Genomic DNA, 19,273 nt, shown 5'->3' with positions numbered 1-19,273 from the left:
AGCTCTGATATGATAAAACAGAATGTTCCAGAATGCTTAAAGTGGAAGACAGAGTAGTAGTAGTAGTAGTAATAATAATAATGGCTAACATTTATTGACTGCTTGTTCTGTGCCAAATGCTAAGCATTTTACATGCATCATTTCCTTGAATCTTCCCAAGAACCCCCATTTTATATATGAAGAAATTAAAACTTAGGAGAGCATAAGTAACTTGACCTTGATCATACAGCTAGTCAGTAGCAGAACCAAAACTTTAACCCAACACCCTATACTCCTAACTACTATGTATCTTGTCGTAATACAAAGCTAAGTTAAAAAGAAGCATGGAAAGGCAACCTGGATGAAGTTTCCTACAAAATACCGTTAAAACTTGAAATGTAAGTTAGATAAAATCTCCCGTCAATAGTTTGAAGTCTAGGGGGTCAAAATATGACTTCACAGGAGGGGGTCAGAATCAGAAAGAATTTGCTCTTTATGGGAAAGACTCCAACATGGAACAATTAAAAAGAGCTGATAAGATCTCTGAAAAAAAAATTGATTTACCTATATTCTTTCCCCAAAAGCAAATAGAATTGATTTGACTAAAATGCTATAAAATAGGAAGAATAATTATACTTAGTAATCCAATTACCGCTAATGTAATAAAAAGCCAACATGGACTTTCAGAAGCCCAATAACCAAGACAGGAAAAAGGGGGGGGGTGGAAATCCCCATAATCAAAAAACAAACCAGTCATTTCATTTAGAAAGCTAACAAGCTATTATCAAAGGTTTGTCTCTCACTCCTGGCAACAAGTTGGTCCACTTATAACTGATTAGGAATAAAATGGACACCTGATGAGATTATGCAGCTCCACAAGGTCAGGAAACTTCTGAAAAACTAAAACAGGGTATGAATTATTTAAGAGTTCTGAAAAGAAAAAGACCCAGGCTTTTCAAACCTTTTTATGGTATCAGGTGACACATTAGTTACTGATTTGGGGATAACTTTATTACAAAATCATGATAATGTAAACCATTCTGTAATACACCCCAGCAGAAATGATTGCCAAGGGAAAGAAATTTATTTGTCTTCTTTAAAGAGAGAAAGTTTGGCAATTATTTGAGCCATAACATCATTGTTTACGAGAGTACTCTAAGGACTGATCATTAAGCCTTAACACTTGGATAAAAAACTACCATTGAGGAGCAGAGGTGGCTATAGATGATTTCAGAACTTCTAAATAAATATTCAACATGTTCCTAGTTGGTGAAATCCTTGTGGAGGACCCCTCATAAAAAAAAAAAAAAAATAGAGCCTCTAAATGCATCTCATGATTCTATCCTAAGAGGACATTATACTTACAATTTTTCTTAAGTTAAAATAGTTTCACTTAAGAAATAGAAGGAAAAGGCACACAGGGAGAAAAGCATGAAAACTTCTGACTTCCCACAACTCCAGTGTGTCCCCCAGTGTCAAAGGTAGGAAGATAGAGATATAACAGGGGAATGAGCATATTATGACAGCACGAAGACCAGATTCAGTCATAATAAAACAAAAGGGAAAATCCCAGAGGCTTTATTCTCTCCAGGCTCTGAGAGGCCACAAAATTACTCCTGAGAGAAACAGTTCTAAAAGAAAGATAAGTTTTATTTGATGTAGAAATAGGACTGAAGTATTAGTATCCTCCAAGTACCAGATAGTAGCAAGGGGCTTCAGAAGCATCTGATGAGAAAATGAATCTGAACACACCCCCAAAGTTTTCCAACAAAAATCAGGCACCAGTCATCTGAGACTATCCAAACTATCATAAAACTCCTTCATTCAAATGCTAGATATTCAAATTTAATAAGGCTCTCCTCTAATACTGCCAGGACGGACTTACCAACCTTGAACACCAATAGCATCAGTCCATCCAAAATCCTCAGACTTCCTCTGTGGTCTCTTCTTCTTACCATCTTATCCCAATACCCACCCCTCCCCTTGCATCTATGCTTCTGTGACACTGAGACCCATAGGACCACAAGAACTCTATGAGATTTCTAGCTTCAGGAACTTTGTACATGTTGTTTTCTCTTCCATAATATCATTTCCACCCTTTGTCTTCCTCTTTCTCTGCCTGTCAGTATTCAACTTCACGATTCCTTTTCTGTATGTTTCCTTAAACATTACCCACTGCTGGGTTGGGTACTCCTCTGCCTAATTCCCCTGGCACTCTTTGCAATGAAAGCATCTATAGCAATGACCCATAATTACCTACTTACTTATCTATGTTCCCACAGACTGGATTTATCTTGAAGGCAGGGACCACAAAGAGAAGGCAACCCGTCAATATTTCTTAAATAAATAAAGGATTTAATTTGTTTTTATCCCCTGTACTCAGCATAATACCAGGCACACAATCAATGTGCAATAAATATTTGCTGAATGGATGGTAAGTACTCAAAAACATTTTTTGGATGAATGAAGTAATGGACAGATGATCAGAGAGTGCTATATATCAGAAATCTTAAATTCCAATATCCTACTTTCTGACCTCAAATACCTATCCTTCCAGCTCTCTCAGATTCTGATTTTCTGGTCTCTGACCTCACAGAGATGTCTGGTCTCTTGACATCTTCCTAGTCACCAAGCCTTTAAAGACCGTGAGGGTGTCACTTCCCTCTCACTCATTCTGTACCCATTTTTATTATGAACTTTTAACCCATACTATCATTTGTAAAAATCCAGCCCTGTACATATTTCTGCTGTCACAAATATTCTGCTGTCACAGCTACTAAAAATAACACACCAGGATAATGTCATACCACTATGCAGATGGGGCTTCTTAAAAATTCATGGTCTTCAACTTCAGCCAGAACTTTGTGCTGGCCAGTCCTTTAACTTGGAGTCAGCTTCCCCATCCATTCCTCATTCATTCCTCTCCACTCTGTAACCATCTTCTCTCTCCTCGGTCCAACTGTCCACCCTTGCTCTCCGCTGTTGGCAGATATCCCTTGCTTCCTACTCTATCAGATGATTGGCATAAGAAGGCATCAACTCAACTCTCTGCCTCCACACTAATAGACTCACTCTAATCTACATCAGTCTTTTCCTCCTTCCCTTTTATATCAGAGGATGAGGCATCTGCCCTGCAGCCCACCCTCCACTGAAGATGAATCACTTTATCTGTGTTTTCAATCATCTCCTTCCCTCTTCTAATAGGATTCTGCTCTATCATTAACCCCTCTCATATCTTCAATTCCTTTTCTTCTGGCTCTTCATCCCCATTATATAAATATGCTAAACTTTTTCTCTTAAACTCTTCTTAAACTCTGTATCTTCTCCCTAGCTTTGACCTACTTTTGTCTTTCTCTTATCAGCTAAACTACTTGTATCATTATTCTCTACTTCACCATGTACCATTCACTCAGCCAATACAATCAAATTTTTATGGGTAATACAGTATGAGAGACAAAATTTTTAAAAATCCCCTAATTTTAAATTTTACTGCCCTCAAAAATTTAAACTCTAAAATCAATATACAATGAATCAGCAAGAAGACAGAACAATTTCCAGGTCAGAGTAAGATAATAAGGCATTTGGTCCATAAATCACCAATACCACCAGAGAGGAGATATGTGAGCCAATGGACTTGAAGTATTTTAATTCCATAGTAAGGAATGCATTATGCTAGCATAGTGTCACTTAAATTCTATAGTTTCCCTTATTTTTAATCCTTCTGATTTTATTTGGCTTCCAATGTAAGTTGCCCCTACAAAGAGAAAATACAGTGAGAGGATCTATCATTTTAGGAGAGTTCAGGACTGGCAATACAAATTAGTTCCCTGTTCAGAACCATTCTACTTCTCAAAAGAGAGGACTAGATATAGGGACCGTAAAGTTCATAATCTAACGAACACATTATTTTTAGCAAAGGGAACTAAATCATTCATTTAACAATGGTTGTATGTCAGGAGTAAAAAAAAGAAAAAAAAAGGAATGGCATGTTGTTACCATCAAAAAGTTGTGTGAACATGTAGAGGCTGCATCTTTTTCAAATACTAGAAGAGCTTTCTCCATCAAGTAAATCGCTTTGGACATCTTATTCTTCTTTATTTTATTCATTACACTTAATTCTGAAACAGAAAATACACATTTTTACCAAAAGGGAAACATAAAAACTATCTTTAAATTTTTTGGAAAAACAGTACCTGTAAAACAGTCAATGCTTCTAGATTGTTTCAGCTTTTTTGGATCTTTGGCAGATACATGCTTGCTAGCAGCTGGAGTCTGCAAAACTGAAGAAGGAGAAGATTGCCATTACAATTAGATTTGTATCCAAAAAAAGGGCATATTTTCTAAACATTAAAGGGTAACTATCTATTTGCAAAATTATTACTTCCTCTCATATGTCATGTCTTTTTTCATTAATAGATAAAAATTCAAACAAATCTACAACAATCTATAAATAAATGCAGTTTAATTGACAAACTCTCTTTTATTTGCCACGGTATGCCTGAGGACATAAAAAATATTCAAATTATAAAAATATTTAACTTGCTATCTCATCTTAAATAAAATCATCTTGAAAGTTGATAAATAAGATCCAACCTACTTTTATTCACTTCTCTTTTGATAAACTTTTTAAAACTGCTCCATCCATGATCCCTGCAAGATCTCTGAGTACCCCAAGAATACCTCCACTCGCCTCTCTCAAGATTTTCAACTAACACACGAATTCTTGCCAGCTGACTATGGGCAGTGAGAGATCCTGGTGTACAGTTGGGATGAGCCATCGTTGTGGTCTAGGAAAGAGAGGATGATGGAGAAGAGAATAAAAGTATGCTGGCCCAGGAAGATGGAGAATGTTGCTCTGATTTTGATTTTTGAGATCTGGTCCTCAGGAGATCAGGCAATATTTTGTTTCTTGGAGGTATGTGAAGGTACTTGTAGTAACCTGACAATAAACCCCTGTTATTTTAATTATTTGTGCTAATGCCATGAGATGATGATTGACTGATGAAAAGATGCCAACAGATACCATTAAAGGATATAAAGTTTCTTTAATGGTGAAGGATAAGGGAATTTCTCTGCATGGAGACAGCAACACAAAGCAGAAAATAATGCATCATTCTCTCAGTACCTGGTGTATTATAAGTGCTAACTAAGTGATGACTCTCATGAGTATAACAGTTGGAGATAAGAAGGCTCTCATGAGTATAATAGAGATAAGAAGGATGAGATTCAAGAAAACTCTGAATGCCCAACGCAGATAAGTCATATTTAATGCCACTATCATCAACAGGCAACCACTGTAAAGTTCTTGAATGAGAATGACAAAAGCAGTATTTAGGCAACATTAGTCTGGCAGCAGCATGCAAGAATGAAGAAAGAAGGAAAAAATGAAAATCTTTGCTAGGGTGATAGTTCAATAAGTGGAGAAAAACATCAAGGAGTCCCAGAGATATTGCAAAGGAATAATAACTAAGCCCATTTAAATTTGAGCTCAAGTCTACCATCAGTATTATTAAATGGTCTCTGATAAAAACTCAGAGGATCACTTAGCCTGGAAAGATTTATGGATAATAATTAGAGAATGAACTAGTTATTAACTCTATAAGTAAACAGACCCCACTTTACTACAGAAGATAATATAGCTACTAAGTGAGAATTATAGGCTAGTTTTCTTAAAGAAAACCTGACACATAAATGCCATTCATGTTTTGAAATACATTTGTGGTCCAAATATTTTAAAATCAAAGAATATTCAAAGTTCTTATTCTAAGTAGCCTGATTGAAATATATATATATATGATGACACAGAAATATTTTCATTTTATTTGCTTCCCTCTACATCCAGCAGGTCTTTTAAGAAACAGGCTTTGAAACAGTATAAATGTTGAAAATAAAATGTAAGAGGATGAAAAATATAAAGGGATAAAAGAATAAAGAAAAGGGAAATTTTATGTAAACAGAATGCAAATACAAGCACGTGGTCCTAAGTATATACCAATGGGAAACATCACCATAGAAAAAATAAAATTAATTCAAGTAAATTTGAACACAGTTCTCTAACATGTGATATATTCTAAAGACAAAATGAACTGCAAAGAAGTCCTAAATTTACTTAGCAGTTTTGTTGTTAATGGTGGTATTGGTTTAATAATTCTGAAAACACTTTGTTAATATGGTAAGACAAAGCATCATGGCAGCATAAGTCATCCCTCCCCCCCTCCACATGCAAAAAGAAAAACTCAGCATCTATTCATGGACAAAAACAGAAGTGCCTGAGAAAGAAGAGCAAAACTGGAGGGATCGAACTTCCTGATTTCAAACTACACTGCAAAGCAATAGTAATTAAAACACGTACGGTACTGGCATAAAAATAGACACACAGACTAATAGAACAGAAACAAATACATGCAAATATGTCCAATTAACACTAGACAATGGAGCAAAGAATATTTGGTAGGGAAAAGACAGTTTCCTTAATAAATGGTGTTAGGAAAACTGGATATCCATATGCAGAAGAAGGCAATTGGACCTTTTACACCACTTACAAAAATTAACTTGAAATGGATTAAAATTTTAAACCTAAAAACTGAAACCATAGAACTCCTAGAAGAAAAAACACTTCTTGACATTGGTCTTGGCAATGATTTTTTTTTTTTGATCTGCCAGCAAAAGCACAAGTAATAACAAAATTAATAAATACGAGTACATCACATGAAAAAGCTCTGCACAGCAAAAGAAATAACCAACAAAATGAAAAGGGAAAGAAAATATGGAAGAAAATGGAAGAAATGGAAGAAAATATCTACAAATCATATATCTGATAAGGATTAATACCCAAAATATTTAAAGAACTCGTAGTTGCTGGAGGGCGGCCAACATGGCAGAGAAGTAGGGGGAATCCATACTTCCCCTGTCTCTCAAAGAAGTATAGAAGCCAAAGGACTTTGAACACCAGGGCCTGGGAGGAAAGAGACTGAATCTACTAGGAAGAAAATGGGAAAGCTGGAAAAAAGATAGGTGGGTAACTGCGACTGGGGGAGATAAAAAAAAAAAAAAAAAGGTCACGTGAGCATGGAGGGGAGGGACCCCCTTCTGTGGAGAGACAAAGGGAAGAGAAAGAGCGGATAGAAAAGTGCAGGACCGGACCTATGGGTACAGGAGATGGACCTGGGACTGAGAAGGATCCAATCTCTAACTGTGGCTTTCTTCGGATGGGGCCGGCCTCTGTTCGCGCACCTGGGGAGGGGGGCAGCCAGGCCTCGGTGTGGTGGTAGGTCAGAGTCTCAGTCCGCAGCTGGAGAAAGTGGTTCCCTCCCTGGAGGGCTGCGCAATAGCACAGAACCTGCCCGCATCCGCCACCCCGGGGCACAGCGGCTGGGCCAGGGGCTCAGTCTGCAGGAGGATACTGCTGCTGAGTCCCTGGAGTGCTGTGGGAAAAGACAAAGCCTGCCTGTGTCCGCCATCCGCCATGGCGGGGTCTCAGGCGGCAAGGGCAGAGACTCAGTCCGTGGTAAGAGAAGGCGGTCCTCCGTGAAGTGCGGCGGCACAAAGCCAGCCGGGACCATATATCACCACATTCAGAGGCACTTCCCCAGCGTCAGAGCTCACAGAGCGGGACTTTGAATCCTAGCCAAGTGCAGGGTCAGGGGAGTTGGCGGAGTAAGAAAGACTGTGGCCCCCCCACCCCCCGTCTGTGCCCGCAGCACAGTGAGGACCACTCAAACGGAGTTCACCAGGTCGGGATCCGTGAAGAGACTGGGGGATCACCATTCTGCCCCTGCCCCCACCACCACCACCAAGGTGGGGCCTCAGGGATCACTTCCAGGGCTCCTAGAGGAGGTGGGTTCCGACCACACCAAACCACGCCCCCTTGCACTGGGTAACTGCCTATCCACTGGAGCGGCACAGACCCTGAGGACAGCTACCACCGACAAGCAATGCAGCATTGCCTGGATTAACTCTAGGTCAATTCTGGATATATAGATATATTCTTCCCCCTCCCCCATTTCTCCTCCTTATCTCTTCCCTCCCCTAGGCTGGTTACTCTGGTTATTGGTCTGTCTAAACAGACATATTTAATCCATTGTCTTGATACATGTTCTACACCTCCTTCTTTATACTCCTTTCTCTCTCTGGAATTTTCAAGCCATATAGTTTCTCTGTCTGGGCAACTTTATCCTCATTTCGTTTTCCCCACCTCCTTCTTTATTTTCCTTTCTCCCTCCCTGGATTAAGCCTTTTAGTCTCTCTGCCCAACCAATATTTATTTTTAATTCCCTCCCCCCCACCCCAGTCATTTCTCTCTTTGTATGTGCTCTTCCATCAGCACCACCTCCACCCTCTTCTTTACTTGTAGTTGGTGTTTTGGGGTTTTTTGTTTTTAGTCTTTAGGGGTTTTTTGTTTGTTTGTTTGTGTTATTTGTGTGTTTGCGTATTTTTGTCTCCTGTTTGTCCATCTGTTTCCCTTTACAGGGCTACTCCAATGAACAAATCAAGGCATATCTGGTAGAGGGGCCAAAATATTATTATGAGTAGGGTAATAAAATAACCAAAGTCACAACAACAGAGAGCAAGTAACAAGACCCGAAAAAACACCTCCTGAAGGGCCAGGCCCTGGCCAGTATGTGACCCTCCTTTAATACAGCAGGTGCTCGCAGGTGCAGAGCATACAACAAGCTTTTAAAATGCAAAAGGGACAGAAAACTAGCCAAAATGATGAAACGGAAGAATTCTCCTCAAAAGAAATTCCAGGAAGTAGCGACAGCTAACAAATCGATTAAAACCGATTTAAGCAATATAACAGAACAAGAATTTAGAATAATAGTCATAAAACTAATTGCTGGGCTTGAAAAAAGCATAGAAGACATCAGAGAATCTATTGCTACGGAGATCAAGGGACTAAAAAATAGTCATGATGAATTTAAAAATGCTACAAACAAGGTGCAAAATAAAATGGAGACGACTACAGCATGGATTGAAGAGGCAGAGGAGAAAATAGGTGAATTACAAGATAAAATTATGGGAAAAGAGGAAGCTGAGAAAAAGAGATACAAAATCCAGGAGTATGAGGGGAGAATTAAAGAATGAAATGATGCAATCAAACAGAATAATATCCGTATCATAGGAATTCCAGAAGAAGAAAAGAGAGAGAGAAAGGGGCTGAAGGTGTACTTGAACAAATCATAGCCGAGAACTTCCCTGATCTGGGGAAGGAAACAGGCATTGAAATCCAAAAGGCACAGAGAACTCCCTTCAGACTTGAATTGATCTTCTGCATGACATATCAGAGTGAAACCGGGAAAATACAAGGATAAAGAGAGAATTCTGAAAGCAGCTAGGGATATCGCTTCTCGGCCTTTTGGCTAAGATCAAGTGTGAAAGCAGGTAGGGATAAACGGGCCTTAACATACAAAGGTAGACACATAAGGCTAGTAGCAAACCTATCTACTGAAACTTGGCAGGCCAGAAAGGAATGGCAGGAAATCTTCAGTGTGAGGAACAGAAAAAATATGCAGCCAAGAATCCTTTACCCAGCAAGTCTGTCATTCAGAATAGGAGAGATAAAGCTTTTCCCAAACAAACAAAAACTGAAGGAATTCATCACCACTAAACCAGCCCTACAAGAGATCCTAAGGGAGATTCTGTGAGTGAAATGTTGTAAGGACCACAATGTACCAGAGACACCACTACAAGCATGAAACCTACTGATATCTCAATGACTCTAAACACATATCTTTCAATAATAACATTGAATGTAAATGGACTAAATGCTCCAACCAAAAGACATAGGGTATCAGAATGGATAAAAAAAAAAAAACAAGACCCACCTATTTTCTGTCTACAAGAGACTCATTTTAGACCTGAGCACACCTTCATATTGAAAGTGAGGGGATGGAGAACTATCTATCATGCCACTGAAAGTCAAAAGAAATCTGGAGCAGTCTTACTTATATTAGAACAACTAGACTTTTAATTAAAGGCTGTAACAAGAGATGAAGAAGGGCATTATATAATAATTACAGGGTATATCCATCAGGAAGAGCTAACAATTATAAATGTCTATGCACTGAATTTGGAAGCCCCCAAACAATTAATCACAAACATAAGCAACCTTATTGATAAAAATGTGGTAATTGCAGGGGACTTTAATACTCCACTTATAGCAATGGATAGAACATCCAACAGAGAATAAATAAAGAAACAAGGGCCCTGAATGATATACTGGATCAGATGGACTTTAGAATTCTGCCTCCCAAAGTGACAGAATATACTTTTTTCTTGAGTGCACATGGAACATTCTCCAAGATAGATCACATACTGGGCCACAAAACAGGCCCTTAATAAGTATAAAAGAATTGAGATCATACCATGCACACTTTCAGACCACAATGCTATGAAACTTGAAATCAACCACAGGAAAAAGTCTGGAAAACCTCCAAAAGCATGGAGGTTAAAGAACATCCTACTAAAGGATGAATGGGTCAGCCAGGCAATTAGAGAAGAAATTAAAAAATATATGGAAACAAACAAAAATAAAAATACAACAATCCAAACACCTTGAGATGTAGCAAAGGCAGTCCTGAGAGGAAAATACATTGCAGTCCAGGCCTATCTCAAGAAACAAGAAAAATCCCAAATACAAAATCTAACAGCACACCTAAAGGAAACAGAAGCAGAGCAGCAAAGATACCCCAAACCCAGCAGAAGAAGAGAAATAATAAAGATCAGAGCAGAAATAAACAATATAGAATCTAAAAACAAAACAGTACAGCAGATCAATGAAACCAAGAGTTGGTTTTTTGAAAAAATAAACAAAATTGATAAACCTCTAGCTAGGCTTCTCAAAAAGAAAAGGGAGAGGACCCAAACAGATAAAATCATGAATGAAAATGGAATTATTACAACCAATCCCTTAGAAATACAAGGGATTAACAGGGAATACTATGAAAAATTATATGCCAACAAACTGGACAACCTAGAAGAAATGGACAAATACCTAAGCACCCACACACTTCCAAAACTCAAACAGGAAGAAATAGAAAATTTGAATAGACTCATAACCAGTGAAGAAATTGAATCAATTATCAAAAATCTCCCAACAAATAAGAGTCTAGGACCAGATGGCTTCCCTGGGGAATTATACCAGACATTTAAAGCAGAGATAATACCTATCCTTCTCAAGCTGTTCCAAAAAATTTCCAGACTCATTCTATGAAACCAGCATTACTTTGATTCCCAAACCAGAGACCCCGCAAAAAAAGAGAACTACAGGCCAATATCCCTGATGAATATGTATGCAAAAATTCCCAACAAGATACTAGCAAATCAAATTCAATAGCATAAATAAAGAATTATTCACCATGATCAAGTGGGATTCATTCCTGGGATGCAGGGCTGGTTCAACATTCGCAAATCAATCAATGTGATACATCACATTAAGAAAAGAAAAGAAAAGAACCATATGATTCTGTCAATCGATGCAGAAAAAGCATTTGACAAAATTCAGCATTCTTTCTTAATAAACACCCTCGAGAAAGTCGGGATAGAAGGAACATGCTTAAACATCATAAAAGCCATTTATGAAAAGCCCACAGCTAACATCATCCTTAATGGGGAAAAACTGAGAGCTTTCCCCCTGAGATCAGGAACATGACAAGGATGCCCACTCTCACCGCTGTTGTTTAACATAGTGTTGGAAGTTCTAACATCAACAATCAGATACCAAAATGAAATCAAAGGCATCCAAATTGGCAAAGATGAAGTCAAGCTTTCACTTTTTGCAGATGACATGATACGATACATGGAAAACCTGATAGACTCCACCAAAGGTCTGCTAGAACTGGTACATGAATTCAGCAAAGTCACAGAATACAAAATCAATGTACAGAAATCAGTTGTATTCTTATACACTAATAATGAAGCAACAGAAAGACAAATGAAGAAACTGATCCCATTCACAATTGCACCAAGAATCATAAAATACCTAGGAGTAAACCTAAGCCAAAGATGTAAAAGATCTGTATGTTGAAAAGTATAGAAAGCTTATGAAGGAAATTGAAGAAGATACAAAGAAATGGAAGTTTATTCTTCTGATTGCAAGAATAAATATTGTTAAAATGTCAATACTACCCAAAGCAATCTACACATTCAATGTAATCCCAATCAAAATTGCACCAGCATTCTTCTCAAAGCTAGAACAAGCAATCCTAAAATTCATATGGAACCACAAAAGGCCCTGAATAGCCAAAGTAATTTTGAAGAAGAAAACCAAGGTGGGAGGCATCACAATCCCACACTTTACCTCTACTACAAAGCTGTAATCATCAAGACAGCATGGTATTGGCACAAAAACAGACATGTAGACCAATGGAATAGAATAGAGACTCCAGTATTGGACCCACAAAAGTATGGCCAACTAATCTTTGACAAAGCAGGAAAGAATATCCAATGGAAAAAAGACAGTCTCTTTAACAAATGGTGCTGGGAGAACTGGAAAGAAACTTGTATAAGAATGAAACTAGACCACTTTCTTACACTATTCACAAAGATAAACTCAAAATGGATGAAGGACCTGAATGTGAGACAGGAAACCATCAAAACCCTAGAGGAAAAATCAGAAAAAAAACCTCTCTGACCTCAGCCACAGCAATTTCTTACTTGACACATCTCCAAAGGCAAGGGAATTAAAAGCAAAAATGAACTATTAGGACCTCATCAAGATAAAAAGCTTCTGCACTGCAAAGGAAACAACCAACAAAACTAAAAGGCAACCAATGGAATGGGAAAAGATATTTGCAAATGACATATCGGACAAAAGGCTAGTATCCAAAATCTGTAAAGACCTCCCCAAACTCCACACCCAAAAAACAAATTAATCCAGTGAATAAATGGGCAGAAGACATGAATAGACACTTTTCTAAAGAAGACATCTGGATGGCCAACAGGCACATGAAAAGATGCTCAATGTTACTCCTCATCAGGGAAATACAAATCAAAACCACACTGAGATACCACCTCACGCCAGTCAGAGTGGCTAAAATGAACAAATCAGCAGACTATAGATGCTGGAGAGGATGTGGAGAAATGGGAACCCTCTTGCACTATTGGTGGGAATGCAAACTGGTGTAGCCGCTCTGGAAAACAGTGTGGAGGTTCCTCAAAAAGTTAAAAATAGATCTACCCTATGATCCAGTAATAGCATTGCTAGGAATTTACCCAAGGGATACGGGGGTGCTGATGCATAGGGGCACTAGTACCCCAAGGTTTATAGCAGCACTTTCTACAATAGCCAAATTATGGAAGGAGCCTAAATGTCCATCATCCGACAAATGGATAAAGAAGATGTGGTTAAATATACAATGGAATGCTACTTGGCAATGAGAAAGAATGAAATCTGGCCATTTGTAGCAACGTGGATGGAACTGGAGAGTGTTATGCTAAGTGAAATAAGTCAGGCAGAGAAAGAGAGATACCATATATTTTCCCTCTTATGTGGATCCTGAGAAACTCAACAGAAGACCAGGGGGGAGGGGATGGGGGGAAAAAGTTACAGAGAGGGTAGGAGGCAAACCATAAGAGCCTCTTAAAAACTGAGAATAAACTGAGGGTTGATAGAGGGTGGGGGGAGGGGAAAGCGGGTGATGGGCATTGAGGAGAGCACCTGTTGGGATGAGCACTGTGTGTTGTATGGAAACCAATCTGACAATAAATTTCATATAAAAAAAAAAGAACTCCTACAATTCAATAGCGAAAAAAACAAATAATCCAATTAAAAATGGACAGAGGATCTGAATAGACATTTTTCCAAAGAATACATACAAATGGCCAACAGGTACATGAAAAGATGCTCAACATCACTAATCATCAGAAAAATGCAAATCAAAACCACAATGAGTTATCATTTCACATCTGCTAGAACAGCTATCAAAAAAGACAAGAGATAACAAATGTTGGCGAGGATGTAGGACAAAGGAAACCCTTGTACAATGTTGGTGGGAATGTAGGCTCATTCAGCCACTGTGGAAAATACTATGGAGGCTCATCCAAAAAATTAAAAATAGAACTACCATACAATCCAGATATCCCACTTCCAGGTGTATCTCCAAAGGAGATGAAAACAAGATCTCGTAGAGATATCTGCACTCCCCTGTTCACTGCAGCATTATTCACAATAGCCAAGATATGGAAATAACCTAAAGTGTCTGTCAATGGATGAAGGGATAAAGAAGAATATGTGGTATAAAAAATACCACCACTATATATATATACACCATGGAATATTATTCAATCATGAGAAGGAAAGAAATCCTACCATTTGCAACCAGACGAATGGACTCTGAGGGAATAACACTACTGAAATAAATCAGACAAATGCTGTATGATATCACTTATATGTGGAATCTAAAAAAGCTGAATTCATAGAAACAGAGTGGTGGTTACCAGGGGCTGGAGGGGGACTGGGAGGAGATGGAGAGATGTTGGTCAAAGGCTATGAACTTTCAGTTATAAGATAAATAAGTTCTAGGGATCTAATGTATAGCATGATGATTATAGTTAATAATACTGTAGTATATACTTGAAAGTTGCTAAGAAAGTAAATCTTAAGTGTTCATACCACAAAAAAGAAATGATAATTATGTGACATGATGGAGGCATTAGCTAATGCTACGATGGTAATCACTTTGCAATATATTAGTGTATCAAATCTAAACAGTCGTACAACTTATACTTACACAATGTTATCTGTCAATTATATCTTACTGACCTGGAGGAAAATGTTTGTACTCAAAAATTAATTAATTAACTAGCACTTGATTAAATTTATTTAGTTGTATATATGATGTGACATCTGAATGCTTTATTTTTTTTAAGTTTTTATTTAAATTCCAGTTAGTTAATGTACAGTGTAATATTAGCTTCAGGTATTCAAATTAGTCATTCAACACTTACATACAACACCCGGTGCTCATCACAAGTGCACTCCTTAATCCCCATCACCTATTTAACCCATCCTTACCCACCTCCCCTCTGGTAACCATCAGTTTGTTCTCTATAGTTAAGAGTCTGTTCCTTGGTTGGCCTTTTCTCCCCGCTATGATTGTTTGTTTTGTTTCTTAAATGCCACATATGAGTGAAATCATACGGTATTTGTCTTTTTCTGATTTGTTTTGCTTAGCATAATGCTCTCTAGCTCCATCCACATCATTACAAATCACAAAATTTCATTCTTTTTTATGGCTGACTAATATTCCAGTGTGTGTGTGTGTGTGTGTGTGTGTGTGTGTGTGTGTGTGTGACACATCCTTATCCATTTACCAGTCGATGGACACTTGAGCTCTTTCCATGATTTGGCTACTGTTGATAATGCTGCTATAAATATTGGGGTGTATGTATCCCTTCAAATTAGAATGCTTTAGACAGAAATCAGAGGTTATATTAGGCAGCAACACTTGATTCTATTCTATAATTAGTAATTTATACTGTAGTAGTAGTTAAATGAATATTTGGCTATATAATCATGCCAAGAGTAACTTACCTTTATCAGAATTTAACCTCAGTTTTTAGACATAATGATGTTAAATCTTATTTTGAAACTCAAACGTGTTATCTATATGCACACTGGTATTATTATTGACATCTTTTTAAAAAATGTTTTGACTCCTTTACCTAATAATAAGACCAAAAGAAGTTAGATCCAAGTCCTGTGTGTTCTGAAGTTGCTGTCAGAGATGTCTTTCTAAGGTCTTCAGTAGCTTCCAGGGTAAATATAAACCCCCAGCCATTTAGATGTAACTGGAGTCTACCTTGGCAGGCTTGTCTATGTCATTTTCCCACATGTGCTCTTTATTCCACCATAAGAGAATTCCAGCAATTCCTAAACTGCACGATATTACTGTTTGGTTTCCAGCTTGCTAAAGGCTATTTTCTCTCTCCAAATGACTGCTTTCTTTTCACTCTTCATCATAAAGATATTTACTAGCCTTCTGGTCAACTATCACCTCTTCTAGGAAGCCATCCCTGACTCTTGTCTATTATAGATTCTCCTCTTCTGTGTACCTATAACAAACATTCTGAGCCCACTTCAGTTACATTCATTAATCTAAACTGTTACAATTGGCTTATGTCTCTAGAAGCTCAAAATTAGAGGTTGTATCTTATTTATACAAAATATAATATGGTTCCTGGATCTAAGTAGGCACTCAATAATTATATTTGGCTGATTTAATTAAAAAATATCAATAATTTACTATAATTCAAACAAAATTAATTTAATTTTTTAGAAGTTTACTAAAGGATTTGCTATGCAGGGTATAAAGCAATAATGAAAGGTATCTATTGATATTAATCAGGGAAAAGAAAAGAAAATAATGAAATTTATCTGGAAAACACTCTGTCAACAAGAGGATAACTAACAAATTAAGTTGATTCTATACTTGAACTTATCTTAAAATTGATGCAGGACAAATTATTTGCTTTGATGACGACTACCTTGCAATTGGTCAAGAAGCACAACAGCTATTCGGTGCTGGGCTTGAATTAGTTCAAGATGTAAATCCATCATGAAACTATTCGATGTGACTGGTTTGCAGATGTCTCCATCTGTATCCTGGGTATACTTTGGTAGAATTGAAGTAAAAATAAAAAAGAAATGCAATTATCAAAACATACTAAAAATAGCTCTATCCTATTATCACTCAAGTTATTATTTTACTCAAAGCTATTAAATTCTGCTCACTTTTCAACCCTTAGCAATCTGGTTTGCATGCTAATAAACCTGCTTTTCAGGTTCACCAGTGGCCTCTTTGATAACAAATTTAAAGACTCCTCACTCTTCTTGATTTCTTCTGGGAAGGGGGGAATAGATTTCTGGCCTGTGAGAGTGAAGCCACCACAAATCATGCTTTACTCACCTACTTGCAAGGCCAGCCCTCTGCCAAGCTAAGTAGCACTTAAATCTAATGTAAGAGTTTCCCTGTTTACCTTGGCATAGCAATGGTCAATCACTGATGATCCATTTGGCAAAGTACTTAACTTGCAATTCAAATTTATCCCACCAATTGCTTTGTCAAGAAGTTCATAAGCCAAAAATAACTGTTCCACGGGTTTTTTCTAAAGTAATTTTATAAACAAGACAGAAAAATAACACTTAAAGGAAAATCATATATGACATTTCCAAACTTCTTTTAATAATAACTCGAACCAAATAACAAATTTAAATAGTCTATCCAATATCAACCATGTTGTATTTTTTACTAAATGTATTTGTCTTCAGTTAAATGTGGAGTACTACTGATAAAAGTGAAATAATAAATACACTTCATAATTTTTCCAAATATAAAATAAACTTTTCACAAACATATATATATCTTCCTTTCATAGTTTCAAAATTCTGATTGTACCAAATTTATTGGTAAATGTTTACAATATAACTTACATAATCTGTCATCTCACACACTTCATTTTGGAAGTTATTATTTTTTTTAAATCTCAGAGCTGGAAATTTAGACTTAGAGGCCATCAAATCCAATGGCAAATATCATGATTTTCAAAAACTAGATACCTTTCATTATAATTACTCTCACAGAGGGACAAATATAAAGAATAATATAAAGAGCATCCAGCTTTATTCATACTTTCAAATTTTCCATATTACTCCAGAAAATTTTTAGAAAATAACGTAAATGCATACATGCAGATAACTGAAATCCTCCATACAAGTGTCCACAACGACTATGCTTCTCTGCTCCTAAAGGAAGCCACTGTGCTTGAATTTGGTTTTTACTGTTCTTTTGCATGTTTTTAAACTTTTACTACATGGGTATGCATCCATTAACAATATGCAATATTGCTTTGCCTATTTTTTAATTCTGTCAGAAAATTTTGGAGTTCACTTTATACACTCAAACACACGTTGTCGAAAACTTTCCATGGGAGTGTATGTAACTTAATGTGTCAGTTTGGTTGGGAAAGCAGAACGACTCCAGATACTCTAAGCAGAAAGGGATTTGATACACAGAATTAGAGGTGTCTATCACCGTTGGAAGGCTGGGGGGAACAAAGGCCAAGAGAGCTGTCAGTGACCATTCTGCTGCATGCACAAGCCTCCGTGCATGAACCTAGGTGGCTGACGACAACTGTGTCTACTACACTGGATCAAGTGAGTCGCAAGAGCTTGCTCAGCAGGGCTGGCAAATGAACTTCTTCCATCTGCCACTGCCGAATAAGAACTCTGTCTTCCTTCTGTTATAAATTCATGCAAATGCGCCTCATTGGAAGACTAACCTAGAATCACATGGCAATGAGATGCTGGGAAATGCAGTTCCAGGTTTTCCCCTGAGACCCAAAGGTGACTAAAGAAGGGAATGGCAATGATGTCAAGCTGACTCCAGTTCGAGCCCACACTAGTTCATTCATCCTCGTGACCACAATGCAACAGTGCAATGCTGAGGAATATGTTACAATTTATTTATCTACTCTTCTGCCGATGGGCATTTAGACTGCTATTACTAAAAATGCGTAATGCATTGTACTAGTCTGGGAATAAATACAAGGTTGGTATTTCCTTTATAGTCCTTGTGCCCTTTTTTCTGCTTTCTTTATCCTCTTTCTTCTTCAGCTAAGACCTCTAGGACATGTTGAACAGAAGAATGACAGATATCCTATGCTGTTACATCAGTATAAAGGGATTGCTTTTAATCTTTGACTAAAGGTATAAAATTTGTTACATTGTTTTTTTAATGTTTATTTTTGAGAGAGAGAGAGAGGGACAGAGACAGAGTATGAGTGGGGGAGGGGCAGAGAGAGAGGGAGACACAGAATCCAAAGAAGACTCCAGGCTCTGAGCTGTCAGCACAGAGCCTGACTTGGGACTCAAACTGGTGAACCATGAGATCATGACCTGAGCTGAAGTTGGATGCTTAACCAACTGAGACTCCCAGGCGCCCCTTCAGTAAAACTTTTAAATAAGCTTTTAATGTAATTATGATAAGCACCTCATATTTTTTTAAATTTTATTTTAATGTTTATTTACTTTTCAGACAGGGAGAGACAGAGCATGAGCAGGAGAGGAGCAGAAAGAGAAGGAGACACAGAATCTGAAGCAGGCTCCAGGCTCTGAGCTATCAGCACAGAGCCCTATGTGGGGCTCAAACTCACAGACTGTGAGATCATGACCTGAGCCGAAGTCAGATGCTCAACCGACTGAGCTACCCAGGCGCCCACACCTCATATTTTTTTAAATAGTTGCATGTACATATGCAAGATCTATAATTTATCCCACCTAGAGTCTCCTCTAGGT

General features: G+C 37.7%; 1 protein-coding gene across 1 annotated transcript in view; it reads right to left on the bottom strand.

Annotated features, from left to right (window-relative positions):
• CFAP54 (cilia and flagella associated protein 54) overlaps window positions 1–19,273 on the bottom strand; it is a 353,980-nt gene that overhangs the window by 275,559 nt on the left and 59,148 nt on the right. Inside the window, exons 16-19 of the mRNA XM_030323452.1 lie at window positions 16,957–17,085; window positions 16,465–16,591; window positions 4,173–4,259; window positions 3,976–4,097 (exon numbers count right to left, since the gene is read on the bottom strand). Of these exons, the coding sequence (XP_030179312.1) occupies window positions 3,976–4,097; window positions 4,173–4,259; window positions 16,465–16,591; window positions 16,957–17,085 (465 nt within the window). The remainder of the gene's footprint in view (window positions 1–3,975; window positions 4,098–4,172; window positions 4,260–16,464; window positions 16,592–16,956; window positions 17,086–19,273) is intronic.

This window comes from Lynx canadensis, chromosome B4 (genome assembly GCF_007474595.2).
Source record: "Lynx canadensis isolate LIC74 chromosome B4, mLynCan4.pri.v2, whole genome shotgun sequence".
Lineage (NCBI taxonomy): Eukaryota > Metazoa > Chordata > Mammalia > Carnivora > Felidae > Lynx > Lynx canadensis.
Note: the sequence above shows the minus strand (reverse complement) of the source record. Positions and strands in the feature narration are given on the sequence as shown.